The 20447-nt window shown below is 40.2% G+C and overlaps 1 protein-coding gene across 1 annotated transcript in view; it reads right to left on the reverse strand.

The window, feature by feature from the left end:
* SAMHD1 (SAM and HD domain containing deoxynucleoside triphosphate triphosphohydrolase 1) overlaps positions 1-14132 on the reverse strand; it is a 43432-nt gene extending 29300 nt beyond the window's left edge. The window contains exons 1-5 of the mRNA XM_079128207.1: positions 13819-14132; positions 9671-9737; positions 6121-6193; positions 3471-3631; positions 1271-1386 (exon numbers count right to left, since the gene is read on the reverse strand). Of these exons, the coding sequence (XP_078984333.1) occupies positions 1271-1386; positions 3471-3631; positions 6121-6193; positions 9671-9737; positions 13819-14128 (727 nt within the window). The 5' untranslated portion in view covers positions 14129-14132. The remainder of the gene's footprint in view (positions 1-1270; positions 1387-3470; positions 3632-6120; positions 6194-9670; positions 9738-13818) is intronic.
* Between the last annotated feature and the right edge of the window lie 6315 nt (positions 14133-20447).

Raw genomic sequence — 20447 nt, forward strand, 5'->3', positions numbered from 1 at the left:
GTCATGTGCCACTGTGCTTGGTACTAGTTTCTATTCATGTGCCACTGTGCTTGGTACTAGTTTCTAATTCATAAGTGTGTGTGTAGTTTTGTTTGGTTGATTTGGTTTGGTTTTGCAGTGCTGCAGATCAAATCCAGGGCCTTATATAGGCTAGGCAATCACTCGACCATTGAAGTACATCCTGGGCCTTCAAATTATTAAATGTGAAACTTTGAAACCACTTATGGAGTTGGGGTGTAACTCGGTGGTAGAGCACTCGCTCCTAATGCACAAGGCCCTGGGTTCAGTCCCCAGCGTTGCCAAAAAAATTGAAACTTTGACATGGTTGGAATTTCTTCAGAAACGAGTTTCTTGGTTACAGAGGGAAATAACTGACCCAATCCTCAACTGTACATCTCACAGTCTACATATAAAGGCTCATTTACTACCAGGTTCAGACTCCTGGAGACTGGCAAAGGTTTCATAATGATTCTGTCTCTACTTATCAAGAATCCATTGAATTTTATCATCTAAGGAGCTGAGAGTGTAGCTTAGTGGTAGAGTCTGTGCTTAACATGCATAAAGCCCTGGGTTCAATCCCTAGCACCAAAAAATTAAAAATATAAAAATCATATAGATGGGCTGGGGATACAGCTCAGTTGATAGAGTGCTTGCCTTGCAAGCACAAGGCCCTGGGTTCAATCCCCAACACACACCCAAAAATCATATAGAAAAGAGACAGATCCTTTAGGTATCTGATGACTGAAACATGGAACACATAAACTTTTCTGTGATTAAAAAAGGTCAGGGACAGACCCTTTTCTCTTTTCTTTGTCAAAGGAAAAGGACGATATTTTTCTACTTGGATTTAAGTGGCCCCAAACCTCATCTGAGTCAGGGAACAAAAGAAGATTTCTAAATCTGTTCTAGGTATGTGAAGAATAAACTTGACAAAGTATCTAAAGGGAAAAAGAATAAAAAGGGCTGGGGATGTGGCTCAGTGGTTAAGTGTCCCTGGGTTCAATTCCAACTAACAAAAAAAAAAAAGCCCTTTCGCGTGACTTGTAGCAAAGATATTTAACACAGGAAATTCACTCAAAGACTACAAGAAAATAGAATAGCAATGTTTTGCACTTAGGAGTCATGCCAGAAAAAAGCAATAGCACATTTTATATTAGTGTCAACTGATACACAACTTCCACATTTCTCTTGTTTAGTCTGATTTGAAGTTTCAGAGAGGTGACCTATGTTATGATTTTACATAATAACTTTGGCTGTCTGCATAGCTTACCAAGATCATGACAAAGCCCAGCAATCTGAACACAGAGTATATCTCGCTCACTTATCGGCAGCTCCGGTTGTTTTTCACTCAGTGTGCGAACTAGACATCCTGCTAGATACCCCACCCTGTTGAGTATAAAACCAAAAAGTCATTATTTTTTTTGAAAGATGAATAACACTTCTGGAACTCAAGAACTTCAATATATTTCCCAATCATTCTAATATGTATTTGCACGGACTTTACAGAATAGTGTAGGAACACACAAAAACAAGAATCCCAAAGGCAGGAGCTCTGCCTCAGTGTCATTAATCATGAGGAAAATGCACAGCAAAACCGCAGTGAGGGCTGGGGAGATAGCTCAGTTGGTAGAGTGCTTGCCTCGCATACACAAGGCCCTGGGTTCAAATCCCCAGCACCGCAAATAATAATAATAATAATAAAAATAAATAAATAAAAAGAAAGAAGTGTCATACAATCTAGTTAATTCCACTTCTGCATATATACCCCAAAGAACTGAAAGTAGGGTCCTAAAGAGAGGTCTGCACACCCATGTTCACAGGAGCACTATATTCGCAACAGCCAAGAGGCGGAAGCAATTCAAGTGTCCATCAAGGAATGAATGGATAAACAACAATGGAATATTATTCAGCCTTAAAAAGAAAGATGGTGTGTTCCTATAGTAGGAGTACTTGGGAGGCTGAGGCAGGAGGATCTCTTGAGACCTTGAGTTTGTGATCAACCTGAGCAACATAGCAAGACTCCATCTCAAAAAAAGAAATTCTGACACATACAATGATATGGATATAAGCCTTAAGGACATTATGCTAAGTGAATAAAGTCACCCACAAAAACACAAATATTGTATGATCTCACTTAGATGATGTACCTAGAGTAGTTAAATTCACACACAGAAAACAGAATAGTTACCAGGGGCTGGGAAAAATGGGAAATGGGGAGTTGTTTAATTGGCGTATAGTTTGTTTTACAAGATCAAGAGTTTGGTAATCAACTGCAGAACAATGTGAAAATACTTAACCCTACTGAACTGCACACACTTAAAAATGATTAATACTGTAAATTTTATGTTCTATATATTTTACACAATTTAAAAAATGTCAGTAATCTCTGGCTTTATAATGTTGACCTCACTGACTGAAGATGAATTGTATAACAGGGCTAGGATACGGCTCATCAATATGGCCTTTGCCTAGCACAGGTGAGCAGTGGGTTTGATCTCCAGCACCACACAAACACAAAAAGTGCTTAATGTAAATGTACTTTTACTTCCCTCTAAAGGCTATTTCTTTCTTTATTTTTTCGTGCAGTACTGATTTGAACCCAGGGCCTTATGCTTGCAAAGCAAGCACTCTACCAACCGAGCATTATATCCTCAGTCCTCTAATAGCTGTTTCTAAAACAGAACACAATCTATTCTTTCCCCTGAACTCTGAGCTCCAGGAGAGAAATAATTCCTATCTTGTTTGTGATCTGGTAGTGTTTGTTAAGTGTTCAAATAATATTTGTTGAAAAATGGATCATAAATACATGTGTTCTGGCTAATTAAAAATGTTATTGAATAGACAGACACACAGAGTAATACACGGTGAGTAAGGAAAGAAAGTCTGACAACTTGGTCCAGTTTTTCTCTCCCCAAGTCCTTTTGGCTCTACATGATGGAAAAGCAGACCAAAGATTCAAATTCATGATATACAACAGAGGTGGCATTTTCTGCAAACGTACAAATGCTTTTCTGACTTACGTACTTCCTCATAGGTAAGAAAATTAGTTTCAAAGAGTGAATCTGTATGAGACTAAGTAGGGACTAAAGGAAAATAAAACAATCAAGTTTACAGAGTGAATCCCATTAATTTATACAATGATTAAATAATTATAATAAAAAAACAGAATTAGTTCTATTGGTAACTAATCTTATTAGCTTTTAAACTATATTTAAATACAAATATTTAGTCCAACTCACCTATCAACAGACACTTTCATTACCTTCTCAGGAAAGATATAAGATAGTTTAAGCCATACATCAAATAAACAAAATATAGCAAGGTAAATTAAAAGTCTCAATTTTATCTTCAATAAAATAAGGATATTATTACCATTTTGTAAAACTATTATCGAAGAGATGAGACAACTATTGATGAGATAGAGGAGGTAATTAAAAGCTGCAAGTTCCCCACTTTCCTTCCCTTCTTACCCTAGACTGTGCTCAAATCGATTGTGTGAAGCTCCTGGAAAAACATAGTAACCACCTCCCAACTGTTTAATGTATCGAAGACGCTGAAATTGAGGTGTGTCAATAATTCGGATAAGAAGAGGATGGAGCCCAATGAGGCCATGGATAGGATCATTTATTACCTGGAAAATTATGTTGAAATTAGTAACATTACATAACTCCATCTAAAATTTTTGTGCAGCCATTCCTAATAACTACAGTACAAAGTCAGAGTTCTTTAACTGTTCAAACAAGAATAATATTAAGGAAAATGACAAGATATTATTACCTTAAATGCCAGGCAGATCAAGTATATTACATCTGGATATATTTTACTTTTTACTAATGGATTCTAATAATGGAAAGATAGGATTTCCATATTTTCATTAGGTATATGATTTTAATTAAACATATTCAATTAAACAGACCCACTGGACTGGAAGTGTAGCTCAGTGGTAAAGTATTTGCCTAACATGTACAAGACCCTGGGTTTGATCCTCAGCACCACAAAAATCGCCCCACACATTTAATATCCCACTTAGATATAAATACATTCATTCAGATCATGTGAACCATGCTGCTATGGCCACTGTGTCTAAATTTTTTCTGACTATATCTACATAGTACCCATCACTGAAATCCTTATAAAGAAAGATAAATAGAAAAAAAGAAAAAGTACCTTTACCATATAGATAAGAAATACCCAGGAGAACAATTCTACAGCATTTAATGATCATTCAGAAATACTTAGTAAAGATAAAATTCACAATTATTCATTTCTTTGAGCTAAAACAGGAGCTTTAAATATAGGTAAAGATTTAATACCCCTATATGCATCTTTAAATAAAGATAAAACTTGGCGGGCCTATAGCTCAGTGGTAGAGTGCTTGCCTATCATGCATGAGACTGCAGAATTGATCCCAGTGCTACAAAAAAACTAACCAATAAAACCCACAACTTTAGGGGCTGGAGTTGTAGCTCAGTGGTAGAGAGCTTGCCTGGCACGTGTGAGGCCCTGGGTTCAATTCTCAGTACCATGTATAAATAAATTAATAAAATAAAAGTCCAGGGCTGGGGAGATAGCTCAGCCGGTAGAGTGCTTGCCTCACAAGCACAAGGCCCTGAGTTCGATCCCCAGTACTGCAAGAAAAAAAAAAAAAAAAAGTTCATTGACAACTAAAAATACATTTAAAAAACCCTACGACTTTATCTGTCCATAATAACTGCTCCCCCATACCTTTTTTGTGTGTGCTGGAGAATGGACCCAGGGCCTCACACATGCTAAGCACAAACCACTGAACTGCACTCTCAAATAACTGCTTTCAAAGACGAGATTCTAGAATAAATAATCTAAAAAGCTATCTAACCGTGACCTTCAAACTATTTTAAACTATTCCATAAAGTTCCTTAAAAGTGTACAGAGGATCTGAGGAAAGATTGAGTACTTAGCATGTGTAAGGACCTAGGTTTGATCTCTAGCACCAAAAAGAAAAAAAAAAAAGTATACGGAATCTTAGGAGATGAAGAACCCTGGCTGTCTTGTTTACTGATATATTCTCAGAACGTATCACATACTATGTTGCATGGCAGTCACTAGAAACTCAGACATGTTTTGAACAACCACTGCTGATCTGTTATTACTATCTAATATATGTTAACATGCTGAACTATTATATTTAAAGTGTACCACGTCAAGCTGGGGAAGTAGTTCAGTGGTAGAGTGCTCTGCACATATACTATGTTAATTAATACACAAAAATACTAATTACAAAAGCTCAATACTATTAAAAAAACCTTTAAAGGATCATCTGGCCCCACATTTGAACATATTGCTGGTAAGAAAATTCATTTCCTGTAAAATAAGCTCAAGTCAATTTGCATGCTGTCAGCTTCAATCAAGGACTAGAATTTATAACTTTATGAGACAAGCTGATGTTTGTTGAGTGACCATAATCTGTAAATATTTGAAAATCATAGTGATCTATTCTTTCCTCCCAAACAAGATCAATGTAACCATTGTAAATGAGAATTTATTTCTTAAAGATTATGAAAGAAAAATTCTATACTCTATTTTTAATTCATATAAAGGCCTAAAAGCCTTCAACATTAATTTTTCAGGTTGTAATAATCATCCTTAAAATATTTATTTCACTCAACGTTAAAAGAAATTTAAGTTACTTATAAAAATCAGTAAAAAGTATTTAACTTGGTTGATATATACATATTTTCATGTCAGAATGCATAGGGAATGCTTTTTCATGTTTTTATACTTTTTTTTTTCCAGACAGGTTCTTGCTAAATTGCCAGACTGGCCTTGAACTTGTGATCCTTCTACTTCAATCCTCCCAAATAGTTAGAATTCCAGAATCATTGTGTCCAGCTCTTACTCTTAGTAGTTATTATTTTAGCTAGGCGAAGTGGTTCACACCAGTAATTCTAGCTACTCAAGAGATGAGGCAGGAGGATCACAAGCTCGAGGTCAGTTGGCGCAACTTATCAAGACCAGTCTCAAAATAAAAGGACACAAAAGGGCTGAGGCTATAGCTCAATGGAAGGGACCCCCGAATTCAGTCCCATTATAGTGGTGTGCATGGGGGAACTCGAGGTCAGTATGTACTCACATTCCTCTTACCTTCATTGCCTCAAAACGAACTTTACTCAATCGTTGGATACAATTAAGCAGCTTCTTCCTCTCCACCAAGGATCTAAAATTACAAGATAAATAAACTTATCATCATTTGCTTAATAACCCTAGAAGTATAGAATAGCATATAATTAACTCTAGATTAGCTATACTTTTGATAGATTAGATAGGAGGGAACCATCAATAAGTCAGACAATCTCCTAGGAACTCCCTTCTTCCTTTGCTCTTCAATTCAGAGAAGTTCCTATTGACTCAAGGGAGGCCTGCCCCAGGGTTCTGCCTTGATTCCCCCTCCCTCTTGGCAAACTCAGACTTTATTTAGCATCTCTACAGAATATTTAGTTTATATTTTGAATGTATTTTAACCACACTGCAGTCAATCCATCTTCATAATCCTGGACTGGTTTATGAGCACCAGGTATGACCCAAATATTATGAAGGTTTTAGTTTTATTTATATCCATCTTTCATTGTCTTTAATCCATCATAACACTTCAGTTTCTAGAAATGGCTTAATAGGTATTAAATGTGAATAGCTCCAAATCTTGTTATGCCCTGCTTTATTTATAATTACTCATGATCCAGGCCTACTGGCCTCCTCCCTGGCTCAATAAAACATCAGAGCATCAATAAAACAGCAGACAAGGGGTTAGTTATTTATCTAATAGCTAATCAGATTAAAAATAAACAAACAAAAAAAAAACTTTTGCTGAAACTCCTAGATGGACTTAAGTCAGAAGCACCACTTTGGCCTCTATGCTATACCCTGAGACCCACGGCAACAATGAACTAGAGAATGACTTCTTAGCTGTACTCAGGTGGCACCTGCCTGTAATCCCTGACACTTGGGGAGGATGAGGCAGAAGGATGGTGATTTTGAAGCCAGACTGGGCAATTCAGTAAAAATAAAATAAAAATAAAAAAGGATTGAAATATAACTCAGTGGCAGAACATCTGCCTAGCAAGTGCAAGGCCTTAATTCAATTTCCCCATGCTGCAAAACAGAACAAATAATAATAATAATAATGATGATGATTTTCTTGGGATGTGTAGAGGCGTTGTCACAGCTTATAAATGACTGAAGCAGCACTCTTGTGTTTTACTATTCCCCTTTCCTCCTCATCATTTTGACATAATAAGTACAGCACAGAGTCAGGTTTCAGGAAGTACTTACAGATGGGCTAAAACTGACTCGGGTTGAGGGTTGTCACACAGTTGACAAATACCAAACCTAAACTATCCTCACTTCTGCCCAATATTTTCCTGAACTGATACTCAGCATTCATCACTTAGTTAAAACCCCAAAAGAAACTATTTATAAGGAAACCACTGATGAAAATATAGGAAAATAACCATGAAAAACCTGGGTATGTTTTTATTTAGCAAGGATATGGGATTAAATAAAAATTTAAAGTAGCCATAAGCTTGGATACTTAAACTAAAGTAAGATTTTCTGTTCTACCATATTTCTGCAATCTAATGCTTCTTACAACTTGACATGTACATTTAATGTAACACGGTTAATTTCCTAGAAAAACCTTCATAAATTAATAATCATAAAATTGAGGAAATACAAGAGGTGTTTATCTAAATTGGAATCCCTCTCCACTGCAGAGTCCAGGGTGAGAGCTTACACATAGGTCATTTATTTTTGAGGTCTACACCCTGGAATAGTTGTAGGGGACCAGGAAGGGTAAAAGGAGAAGGAGAGAAAAACAGTACAAGGGTACACCAACAAATTGGTGGCACTCATGTCACCGTGAGCAACTCGGGCTGCTAGAACTATCATCCTGCACTGTCCAGTAGAACTTCTGCAGTGACGGAAATGCTCTGTATCTGCTCTGTCCCACACAGTAGCCAAGTGGCTACTGAGCACCTGAAATATGGCTAGTGTAACAGAGGAATTGATTTTTTTAATCTAATTTAATTAATTCAAGTGTGTAGCAAGTAGCCCACCATACAGGATAAGATAGCTGTAAGAGTCCTACAGAATCTATCTCAGAGTCATAGGCAGAACAGAAGAAATGTTCCTTCTGAAATTTTGTCTTATCAGTGTCTCCCCAGGTTCTTGGAAGAGATACTGACCTTCCATAAATATTTGCTGCATGAATCAACAGTATTTGGGCCCACAAAAAATAATATAGTTTCCTTGAAAAAATATGTGATTAGAACAATTCCATTTAGTTCAAATGGCAAGCAACTTTTATACATAAGAAATAGCAAGGGGCAGGGGCTAGGGAGATAGCTCAGTTGGTAGAGTGCTTGCCTTGCGAGCACAAGGCCTTGGTTCGATCCCCAGCACCCCCCCACCAAAAAAAAGAAAAGAAAAGAAAAGGAAATAGCAAGGGAGAGCCAGGAGCAGTGGTGTAACACCTGTAATCTTAGTGACTCAGGAGGCTGAGGCAGGAGGGTGGCAAGTCTGAGGCCAGCTGTGGCACCTTAATGAGGGTCCCCTCTCAAAATAAAATAAAATAAAATAAAGAACTCAGTGGTAAAGCACCCCTGGGATCAATCACCAGTACTTAAAAAAAAAAAAAAAAGGCAGAGAGACTTTTGAGAGGACTGAGATAGGTGAAATGGGATTATAAAAGAGCCAAGATGAGGTCCCTAAGATTCTGATTCAAAGGACAATGAAAGTGCTGCATGATCTTTTCTTCATCATCTACTTTCATTATCAAATTCCAAGCAACAGTGCATGAAGTAATTCAGTATGATCCTTTGTTTTGATATTTTGGTTACTGTTACCACAACAACATTTAACTAAGTGAAATTCTAGAAGAGACCATATTTCGTCATTGTTGCCAACTCCCTAATAGAAACAAAATCTCCATTTTAAGCAATTTGTAAGTGCTGGATCCTGACCTGAGATCTTTAAAGTAGTCCCACTTTAGAACTTTAGCCATACATAAAATACCTATGTATGTGTGTATAGGTGTAGAATTTATTAAGGGCTAATCATGTACTTCAACATTTTTTATACATGGATACATCACAATCTTAAGATAGGTTTAGGAAGACCAGAAATATGTTCAAGATAGGGTGTTTTCCTTGCCAATATTTTTTTTTTCCTATTGGTTCCTAAATATTTTCTGGTGTGCATAATTCAATAATTTTGAACTTAAAAGTAAAACACTGGTCACACAAACTTCATGAAAGCTCGTCAACAAAATTCTTTATATATATATATGTTTATATATATATATGCTTATATATATATATTTACATATATATATATTTAAGTTGTTAATGGACCTTTATTTATTTATTTATATGTGGTGCTGAGAATAGAACCCAGTGCCTCACTCATGCTAAGCAAGTGCTCTACCACTGAGCCACAACCCCAGCCCAAAATTCTTTAAAGTAGGAATCATCATAATATAAAACACAAGATTTGCACAACAGAACAAATAGCAAAGGATACTGCTCTAAAACATTTCATAGATTTAAAATGAACACAGTTAGTATCAGTGATATTGGGCTTTGTCCCTCAAAGGTGAATAAAATATGTTTGGTTTCAATGTGAATTTTATCATTCTTACCTAACTCCAAGATAGTCAAGATGTGACTCATCAAGACAGAGTAGCTGTGAACCTGTGATTTTATTTTCTAGGGAAGAAAGAGGAAAAAAAAAAAAAAAATTCAATATTTACAACATAAGTTTTTCAATTTCTTTCAACTTGAATCCATCAAAATTTACTCAGATCAATGTTGACTGAGGACCACTACAGGCAATGGACCATGCCAGGTATGGCTGGTCTTCCCCTACCCATAGGTTCCACATCTGGTGTGAATGGAAAAATACTGCATCTGTACTGAACACATAGACTTCCTTTTCTTGTCATTATTCCCTAAACACTACAACATAACTATATACATAGCGTTTACATTGTATAGGTATTATGAGTACCTACAATGACTTGAAATCTGTGGATACAGATGCACGCAAGTTATATGCATATATGACACCATTTTATATAAGAAACTTGAGCATCTGCAGATCTTGGTCATCTGCTGGCATCCTGGAACCAAACCCCCTTAGACCCTGAGGCACAATGGTATCATTTTTTTTTCCTACTTAAACCAAGAAGCATTTTTTGATAAATCATATAAATTGTTTGCAAGAAAAGTCAGCAGCAAAAAGTAAAGTAAAACCTGATTACTTGAGGGTTTCCCAGGTTCATGACTTCTTGGTTTTTAAACAGGCAGATTTTGGGGTGGAAATAGGGAAAGAAACAAGCCTATTCTTAAAATGACAAGGTTAAAATCATTGACTGAGGAATGCCCAGAGTGTTGATTTATCTCTAAAACTTCCTTGGAAAGCACACTACTTTGTGTTTTGAAAGACTATACAATGACAACTTAAATTCTCCTGATTGAGAACGACTATTAACATTTTGGATAAGACATTTATCTATACATTTTGTAATCTGACATAAATGAAACTGTCTTATAACCTATTTTCCTCACTCCATGTGATAAACATCTTTTTTTGTCGATTACTAAAACTCCCACATCATTTTTTTGTGGGGGGAACCGGAAATTGAACTCAAGGGCACTGGACCACCGAGCCACATCCCCAGCCCTATTTTGTATTTTATTTAGAGACAACTGCTTTGCTTAGGGCCTCGCTAAGTTACTGAGGCTGGCTTTAAACTTTCGATCCTCCTGCCTTAGCCTCCTGAGTCACTGCGATTACAGGTGTGCACCTCTGTGCCTGGCCTCTCCCACATCATTTTTAATAGTTATTCTGTATTACAGAGTGTGAATGGATCATAATATATTTAACCCTTTTTTCCTAGGCCTTATTCTCCTTATTGCTAAAAAGGGTATAATTGGATCCATATCACCAAATATTTTACAAGATAAAACATGTAGGGGCTGGGGACATAGGTCAGTGGTAGAGTGACTGGGATTCAATCCCCAGTACCATAAAAATAAATACACAAATATCCAGCTCTGCTTTGTTCCTAGTGGTGTGACCTTTGTAAAGTTACCTAACATCTCTGGGCCTCATAAACATCTTTAAAAAGTGTGGTCTGTAGCATCTAATTTCAGAGTTCTTTTGAGACTGCATTCCATGAGGAAAAGAAATCAGTACCTTAGGCTTGGATTTGTCAAATAAAAACAAATCTAGATACAGATAGATTTTAATTAGAAAGAAAAACTACTGCAAATAGGCAGAAGACTCCAATCTCAGAAATCCACAAATGGCTCAAAATCAAAGAGAAAAAGACTTTTCTTTTATAGGGTAAAGGATGGGCAAGCAGAGGTAAGCAAGACCTTTGACCAGGAAATGACCACGTGGGTCTTACAGGAAGCGTCCCACACTGGTCAGCAAGTTCCCAGGAGAAGCTGACCAGGGGACATGCTCCATATCTTTAGTGCTTAGATCTGGGGGCAAGCAAGAGTTCAGGGCCTGTAAAGAAAGAGAGAAACTGGGGCTGGGGTTGTGGCTCAGTGACGAGCATGCATGAGGGCCTGGGTTTGATCCTCAGCACCACATAAAAAGAAAATAAAGGTATTGTGTCCATCTTTAAAGAAGGAAAGAGAGAAACCTGACTAATATTTGGCCAAGACAAAGCAGACAATAAGATATAAGCAAGAGGGGATAATGAAAGCAGATAGTGTCACATGCTGTCTTCTGTTAGCCTTAGACTGTGGGTTCGAGGGGACACAGACCATTTTGAAGGCTAATGAATTAATTGACAGAAAACTGCTGAAACAAGAATGCCAACAAGAATCACCTTTTAGAGATAGAAAATATAAAACTAGAGCTGGGCACAATGGCGCACCTGTAATCCCAGCAGCTCGGGAGGCTGAGGCAGGAGGATCAAGAATTCAAAGCCAGAGGCTGGGGATACAGTTCAGTTGGTAGAGCACCTGCCTAGCATGCACAAGGCTCTGGGTTCAATCCAGAGCACCAAAAAAAAAAAAAAAAAAAAGAGTTCAAAGGCTCAGCAATTTAGTGAGGCCTTAACCCTGTCTCTAATAAAATACAAAAAGGGGCTGGGGATGTGGTTCAGTAGTTAACTGCCCCTGGGTTCAATCCCTGGTACCAAATAAAAAAAAAGAAGATATAAAACTATTTCATCCCACCTGTTGCTCATCAAAGGAAAAAGGCCCCTCCCTGTAGTGGGGGGAAAAAAAAGAAGCATAATTCTCTATATTCATGCAGTCTTTAGGTCCTAAACCATTAGAGTTCTTTCCACTCTAGTCTTCACCCCACAACTACAAAGGTTTACTGAATTTGCAAATCAAAGCCACCTGGGAACCACCCTCCTATTGAACACCAGAGAGTGAGGCAGGGGTTAAGCTTCACACTACCACAAAAAGTGGAGCAGATTTCAAGTGGATGATGGATACCTGAACATGAACTGGTAGAGTAGACCAAAATCTCAACCTACACACTTCCCCATGCATGACCACGTTGTGGAATGTTGGGGATTTGGTGGTCAGTTAACAACTCCAGTGTTCAGATTTAGGAAGGGAAACTGCTAATGAAGAGCAAAACATAATCATTACCCAACTTTGGAAATACAGTCAACAAACCTTGAGCCCTACTGGGTTGATATGGCAGTCGGGGGAATTCATAGATTCACAAAACAAGGGGAAGTTCCTTCCCCTTAGGAAAACCCCAAATTCAGGCGGGGGGATGTGGGAACAGAAACATAAAAGCATCAAAACCTCTCATGTGGCAAGTGTTCAAGGAGCTGCGGTTACACAGTGGGGTCCCCAGAGCCTGATAAGACTGAATGACAGCAAACCTCCCATCAAGGTCTGGGGGAAACTGTCTTCTACCTCAAAGGGGGACCCAAGCGGGTGTGGCAGTGCAGACCTGTAATCCCAGCTACTCGGGAGACTGGGGCAGGAGAATCACAATGTTTGAGGCCAGTCTCAGCACTTTGTGAGACCTTGTCTCGAAATTTTAAAAGGGCTGGGGATATAGCTTCGTGGTAGAGTGTCCCTGGGTTTAATCCCCAGTACCAGGAGAAAAAAAAAAAAAAAAAAAATCCTGCGATGAGTACCTAATACATGCTGGGAACACAACACTGAGTCAGGCAGAGTCCCTGTCTTCAGGGAGTGTCCAATTTAGCAGAAAAGCCAGAGGTGATTAAAATCTCGTTTTGACGATGTTTCGACAAAGGATGCTTGAAGTCAAGGCAGGATGATCTCAAGTTCAAGGCCAGCCTCAGCACCTTTGAGAGGCCTGGCTCAAGATAAAAAATAAAATAAAAAGGGCTGGGGATGGGGATGTAACTCAGTGGTGGAGCACCGCTGGGTTCAATCTCCAGTTGAAAAAAAAAAAAAAAGTGTTGGGGGTGGCAAGGCTCTCCTGTCCAGCCCTGGAGTGGTAAGTTCCTGAAGAAAGTCATCAAAGTAAGATCCAAATCCACACTTGCCCCTCCCAGGCTCACAATCCCCAACCCGGAGCCCCAGGTCACAGGTCCACCCTCTGGGTGCCCCCGGGTCGAGTCCCCTGCCCCGCCTGGGCCCCTTCTCCGAGGGCCCTCCGCCTCCTGTCGTCCCCCAAGCCCCCGCCTCAGGTCCACCCTCTGGCGCCTCCCGAGTCAGCCTCCGCGTCTCGGCTGCGGGTCCTGTCGTGAGGCCCCCTCTCTCCGGGCGCGTCTCCACAGGCCCGGCTGCCCCCCGCCTCGGGCCACCATCCCTCGCCCCTCCGTCCCGCTACCTCGGAAGTTCTCCAGCAGTGCGGACTCCTGGAAGCCACAATGCTGTAGGAAGGAGCACACCTGCTCTGGGTCCCAGGTCCGGTGGTCGGGGTGGAGTTTCGGGCGCGGGGTCCCGTTCGCCGCTGCAGAAGGAGTGTTTGGTGGGGTTCTAGGGCTGCCATCGCATCGGGGCCGCTTAGAGGGCTGCTCCGAATCGGATCTCCGCATGGCTACACCCGGCGCCGGGCGAAGCCCGGTTAAGAACCGTGGCGCCCAGCCCGCGCGCAGGCGCACTGACAGCTGAGCGCCGGCGGCGAGTCCGCTCAGCATGTCAATCTATGGGCCTCCCGCGCAGGCGCACTGGCAAATCAGCCCTTGAGCCAGACCGCCCAGTGGCTCTAGCCCCAGGCTCGCTGCGCAGGCGCAACGACAGTCGGGTCGTCAGTCCCGCTAGAGTGTTTAACGGGAAGAGGAGGAGTTAGAAACCAACTTGGGGTTGTGCAGGGGGTTGTCAAGAGGTGCTAGTAAATACAGCGCTGGAGGAGAGCGTGCCTCGGTTCAAAGCAAATCTGGCTACACTCCGGATTAGGGGTTATTCTGGTGGATTTCGGGTATCCTCCTCCAGATGTGCACTAGGTTTCCCCTTGGCTTTTCAGACACCCTGCAACCCCTAAAAGACCAAGCACCTGCCAGTACCTTTCCAACACAGACAAAAATGGGTAAGGGAACGAACCATTGGAAGACTCCCAAAATTATTTCAAACCTCACGCGAGGGGATCTTTTTACATTTCCCAAATTCTGCAATCTTGCTGGGTAGCGAGAGGACCCTGGGGATGCCTGTTTTCAGGTTTCTATGCAGGGCAGTCTTCAAATTTTCCAAATGGAGATAGATCCACTGAATGGAGCTGGGTCCACGGAAAGAAGAATCCTCGACCCCCTCTCTGGGTCCTAAATCCCCGGATAATGGGAAGTGGCCAGTCTGATTACTTAAATTTTTTCTGGGACTTTTACCAACTGGTAGTAACAGCGTATGAAAATGGCAGGCATTTCCCCTTCATTTTAGCCACCTTGGGGCGTGGCCCAACTCCCTCTACAAATCCTGGTCCATGCATTATTGGTAAAAAGACTACAATACAATTAATAATGAAGCCAATACACCTTTCCAACAAGCAAGCCATAGATCCATCTAGGCATAAAGAACGGATGAGGCAGATGAGTTTATCATCAGCCATATGAACTAGTGGTCTGATGGTCAGCCAAAGGGCTGGGGTGTAGCTCAGTGGTACAGCACAAGTGCAGGGAGGTCCTGGGTTCAGTCCCCAGTACCAAAACAAAATATTGTTAGCCAAAAGCTCTCCTGTGTGCTAGAGGCTATTCTGAAGTCTTTATAAATACTAATTCATTTAATTATCACAATAACCTCGGAATGTAGGAAAGTGAGATACAAAGACAGGGGTGTAGCTCACTGATAGGAGCACCTGCTTTGCATTTGAGAGGCCCCTGAATTCAATCCCCACCACCAAAGAGAGAGAGAGAGAGAAGAAAAGAAAGAAAGTAAAAAGTAATTTGCCTGAAGTCTCACAGGTAGGAAATGAGAAACCTGGATTCAAACTCAGAAAATGGAATCTGGCTCCGAAATCCATGCTCTTAATAACTAGCCAACCACTGCTTGTTAGTGGAGATTCCGATGTAAAGTTTTTTTTTTTTTTTTTGCAATACTGAGGATCGAACTCAGGGCCTTGTGCTTGCAAGGCAAGCGCTCTACCAGCTGACCTATCTCCCCAGCCCACTGTAAAGTTATTTTCTATTAGCCAGCAACATTTTCATTTGCTTGCCGTTCCCACAGACCCTTGGGGGAAAGTATAGGGAGGGGTTCCATTTTCACAGAAGACCAGGCCCAAAAAGCATGCCCTAACGAGCTGCAGAACTGGAAAACACCTGACACTTGCCAAGACTTATGAAACTGAAACAAGATGGTAAAAAATAAAACAGATAGCATTTGTCTGAGTGACATAAGTCAGAAATAATTTATTTGAAACACTGTTTATAAGACTTGTGGGAAAATCTTCCTCTACAGGTTTCCTAGGCAATAAATTAGGTAATATAAATAAACAGGGTTTTTAGTTTAATCACTTGGACTTGTTCAGTTGCTTTTGCGAATTTTTACTTAGTTTTTGTTTGTTAAAAAGCATAATTTCAGGGGTGGGAGGGGTGGGGGAAAGGGAAAAAATAACAGAATGAATCAAACAACATTACTCTATGTAAATTTATGATTACACAAATGGTATGCCTTTATGCCATGTACAAACAGAGAAACAACATGTATCCCATTTGTTTACAATAAAAAAAAAAAAAGCATAATTTCTGCCAAACACTGTGATCCTTGTCTGTAATTCCAGCTACTCAGGAGGCTGACATACAAGGATCCTAAGTTCAAGGTCAGTCTTGGAACCTTAGTGAGACACTATCTCAATATACAAAATCAAAAGGGCTGGGGTTATAACTCAGTGTTAGAGCACTTACCTGGTATGTGAAAGGCCCTAGCCTCAATCCCTAGTAGCACCGAAAAAAATGTGTAATTTAAGCTATGCTTATTGTTTCCTCCCCATCTTCTATTTCTGAGGGGCCCTTGATACTGTGAAAGATGCTTGGGTACTTGCTCAAGGTCACATGGCTGGTAAATGACAGAGTCTAAGTGGCAGTTGAGATTCTAGGGCAGCGCCAACTCCAAAGCTTAGGCTCTTCCCAGTTTGACCTTCACTCTATGTGCAGTCCTGAGGCTTCTGTTCCACCCGGCATGCCACACAATGACTGGAACCACTGCCCATGCTCTCTTTTGTGAAGTTAAGCTTGCCATGCTCAGTACTAGAAGAGACAATATGATCAACTATTTTAAGACCCACTGCCCTGTGACCTTGAGTACTCCCAGCAGTTCTTCCCTGATGTCCAACTCTCTGTCACCCAGCCAGCCAAATTGTGCAATTTTATTCCCAGCAGCATTAATCTTGTGGTTTCACATCTCTCCACAACTTCCTCTGCAACTAGTACTGCTGGTTGCCACTGCCAGCCAACATCACTCCCTGGTTCTCAGTTTCACTTCCTCTCAGTTTCACTTGACTTTTTATGGAACTAGGCCTCCTCAAAACATTCTTTACCCCAGCTGTGCAAATCTCAAAGCCAAGCCAAAATTCTTTAAAAATAAAAAGGTACAAGTACTGTGCTGGTGGTGTAGCTCAGTGGTAGAGGACTTACCTAGCATACCTGAAGCCCTGGGTTTGACTCCCAGCACTGGGAGAAAAAAAAAAAAAGTACTGATTTCTTGATGTGATAAAAGTAGCACTCAAGAAGGAAAACCTGTGAAGTAAAATGTGCACATACACACAGAGCCAAAGGTCACCTCCTCAGGTGTTCTCAGAAATTGAACTTGGGCCTTACTTTGTTTTTTTAAAATTTTGATTCATTGTACATAAATGGGGTACAACTTTAGTTTCTCTGGTTGTACACCAAGTAGAGTCACACCATTTGTGTAATCATACATGTACATAGGATAATGTTTGTCTCAGTCTATTATCTGTCCTTCCTCCCACTCTCCCCCCACCCCTCATTTTCTCTACACAATTCACCCTTCCTCCATTCTTGCCTCCCCTGCCCCCCTTATGTATCATCATCCACTTATCAGAGAAATAATTTGGCCTTTGGTTTTGGGGGATTGGCTTATTTCACTTAGCATGATCTTCTCCAACTCCATCCATTTACCTACAAATGCCATAATTTTATTTTTATTTATGGCCGAATAATATTCCATTATATATATAATATAATTATATAATATAATATAATTATATATAATGGAATATTATATTTAATAATGGAATATTATATTTAATATATATAATATATAATAATATATATAATGGATATATATATATCACAGTTTCCTTATCCATTCATCTTTTGAAGGACATCTAGGTTGGTTCCACAATCTAGCTATTATGAACCGAGCTGCTATAAACATTGATGTAGCTGTGTCACTGTAGTATGCTGATTTTAAGTCCCTTGGGTATAGGCCAAGGAGTGGGATAGCTGGGTCAAATGGTGGTTGTGCCTTACTTTATAATTTCTAATCTTCATAACAATCTCTGTGAATAGATATTACAGTGTTAGGCTTCTGTGTTTACAAATACACTCATTAGTGGGGTGCAGTGGTGCATGCCTGTAATCCCAGCAATATAGGAGGCTGAGGCAGGGGGATCATTAGTTCAAGATCAACCTCAGCAACTTAGTGAGGCTCTAAGTAACTGAGCAAGACCCTGTCTCAAAATTAAAAAAAAAAAAAAGGACTGGGGATGTAGCTGTCTGATAAAGCACCCCTGGGTTCAATCTCTTGTACAAAAAAAGAAAAAAAAAATAGTAATGCAAACAAACAAAACACCCAAATGCACTAATTAATTCACCCATCAAATACAAACATTTACTGTATGCTTTCTATTTTCCTGACACTGCTCTAGACTCCTGGGACACATCTATGGACAAAATAAAACAGAAACCCCCTTCCCTAGTAAAACTTATATTCTAGGGGGAAGAGGCAGGCAACAAGTGATGATATAAATAGCAAAGATAAACTTGTATTTTGGGAGTTGGCACTGTGGGAAAAATGTAGAGCAGGGTAAGAGAGCAAGAGCAAAGGGAGTTGGGTCCCCATTTTGAATGGGGTGGTCAGGACTGGTCTTTGGAAAAGGTGACAGTTGAGCAGAAACTTTGCAGGTGGAGGAAAAGCATTCCAGAAAGAGTAAACAATAAGTTTCCTGAAGTAGAAACATAGCTGGAGCTGAGAAGTAGCAAGGAGGCCATTGTGGCTGCGGCGGAATGAGTAAAAGGGGGAGCAGCCAGAGATGAGGACAAACAAGGTGCACAGCGTGGGAGCCACGGGCACAAGCTACTGGGAGGTCCCATCCTTAGGGCTCCATGTCTAGAAGTGAGAGAGAGGTTCTGCTCCTCCAGGCCCAATAGAAAAATTGTAATAAAATGACTTCAACAAGCCTGGGTTGCATCCCTTTCTGAACTAATCCCTGTGGACAAGGTTATAAAAGGATTGACCCAATCAGGTCACATGGGCAAAGGGGAAGGTCCAGTTCCAAGAGGAAGAGAATTTGTTCTGGGCAAAGACCCTAAGTATAGCCATTTAATAGATGCGAAGCTCAGAGAAGCAAAGTGACTTGTCCAGTGTTACGCACATGTCCTAGGTGTTCTGGGATTGGCATCTGGATAGGCCTTGAAAACCATTGTTCTTTTTCTGCCTTCAGAGGAGCTTGAAAGGTCTATTGCATTTAAGCTCTTGCAGGAGCAGGCCATCTTATCCTATGAATTATAGAATGACTCCCTATAGGAGTAGCCATGTACTTGGAGGTTGGGATGCTCAAACACATAACAAAGTAAGCAGACTTCCCTTAGGGGTTGGGGTACCTCCAGGTAAAAATAACTAACAGATCCTCTTTTCTTTTGCAATACTGGGGATTGAACCAAAGGTCTCTTGTTGGGCAAGTGCTGTACCACTAAGCTGCATCCCCAAGCCACTCACAGATTCTTTAAAAACCCATCGCTAAGCTGGGTGTGGTGGCACAGTCTGCAATCCCAGTGACTCAGGAGGTTGAGGCAGGAGGATTGCAAATTCAAAGCCAGCCTCAGCAATTTAGCAAGGCCCTGTCTCAAAATAAAAAAATAAAATAAAAAGGACTGGGGATGTAAATCGGTGGTTCAATCCGCAGTACAAAAAAAAACCAAAACAAAACAAAACAAATACTTCATGGCTAAGACTCACATTTTAAACATGGCATTGGCTCCTAAATATTCAAAATGGTAGTTGCATCAGCTGATCTATTTCAATGTAGATTTGCTTGGTAGCCCTGAATGTACAACAGAAGAGGGTTTTGCAATTGCTATAGTGAGCTAGCCTAAAACCATTGAAGCCAACACTGCGGACAGAACACTTTACCTGTGTACTTCCAACTACATTAGACAACTTGCTGAGTATTTTAGCCAGTGCAAATTGAATTTTCTCTTTGGGGTGTATGTTCTGACTTCCTATATTTTTTTCATTCCTAGCTGAAAGCATTTCCAAAACACTACTCCAGATATCCAGTACTGTATGACTGATTTTTTCCTTGTAGTGACACTCACATCCGATCCAATGTCACATAGGGCCTGCTCTAGTGAATGCCGCTCTCCACCTGCCAAGATCACAAAGATCCTTTTCTTTAAAAAATTCCTTGTTGCTCAGTGAGTGAACCCATGGCGTGACTGAGTTATGTCCCCTCCAGGTTACATCTGTTGACACTCCAAATCCCAATGTGACTATATATGGAAATAGTGTGTGTAAGGAGGTAATTGAGGTTAAATGAAGTCATGATGAGACAGGTGAACTCTTGGGGAGGGAGAAAGAAAGTACATGAAGACCCTGTTCTAGGGACGTGACCCAGCCATGCATCTTTTTAGTTAGATGAGCAAAACCTCTTGTGCATACTTGTACCAGATCATCAAGGAAAAAAAACAAAACAAAAACCACACACAAACCTCCCCAACTTCAATCACTTTAAACATCCTGAGATTCATTGTGCCCACAACTGATTTATGGCTAGACTGCTTAACCAAA

Source organism: Sciurus vulgaris (assembly GCF_902686455.1).
Source record: "Sciurus vulgaris genome assembly, chromosome: 2".
Taxonomy (NCBI): Eukaryota; Metazoa; Chordata; class Mammalia; order Rodentia; family Sciuridae; genus Sciurus; species Sciurus vulgaris.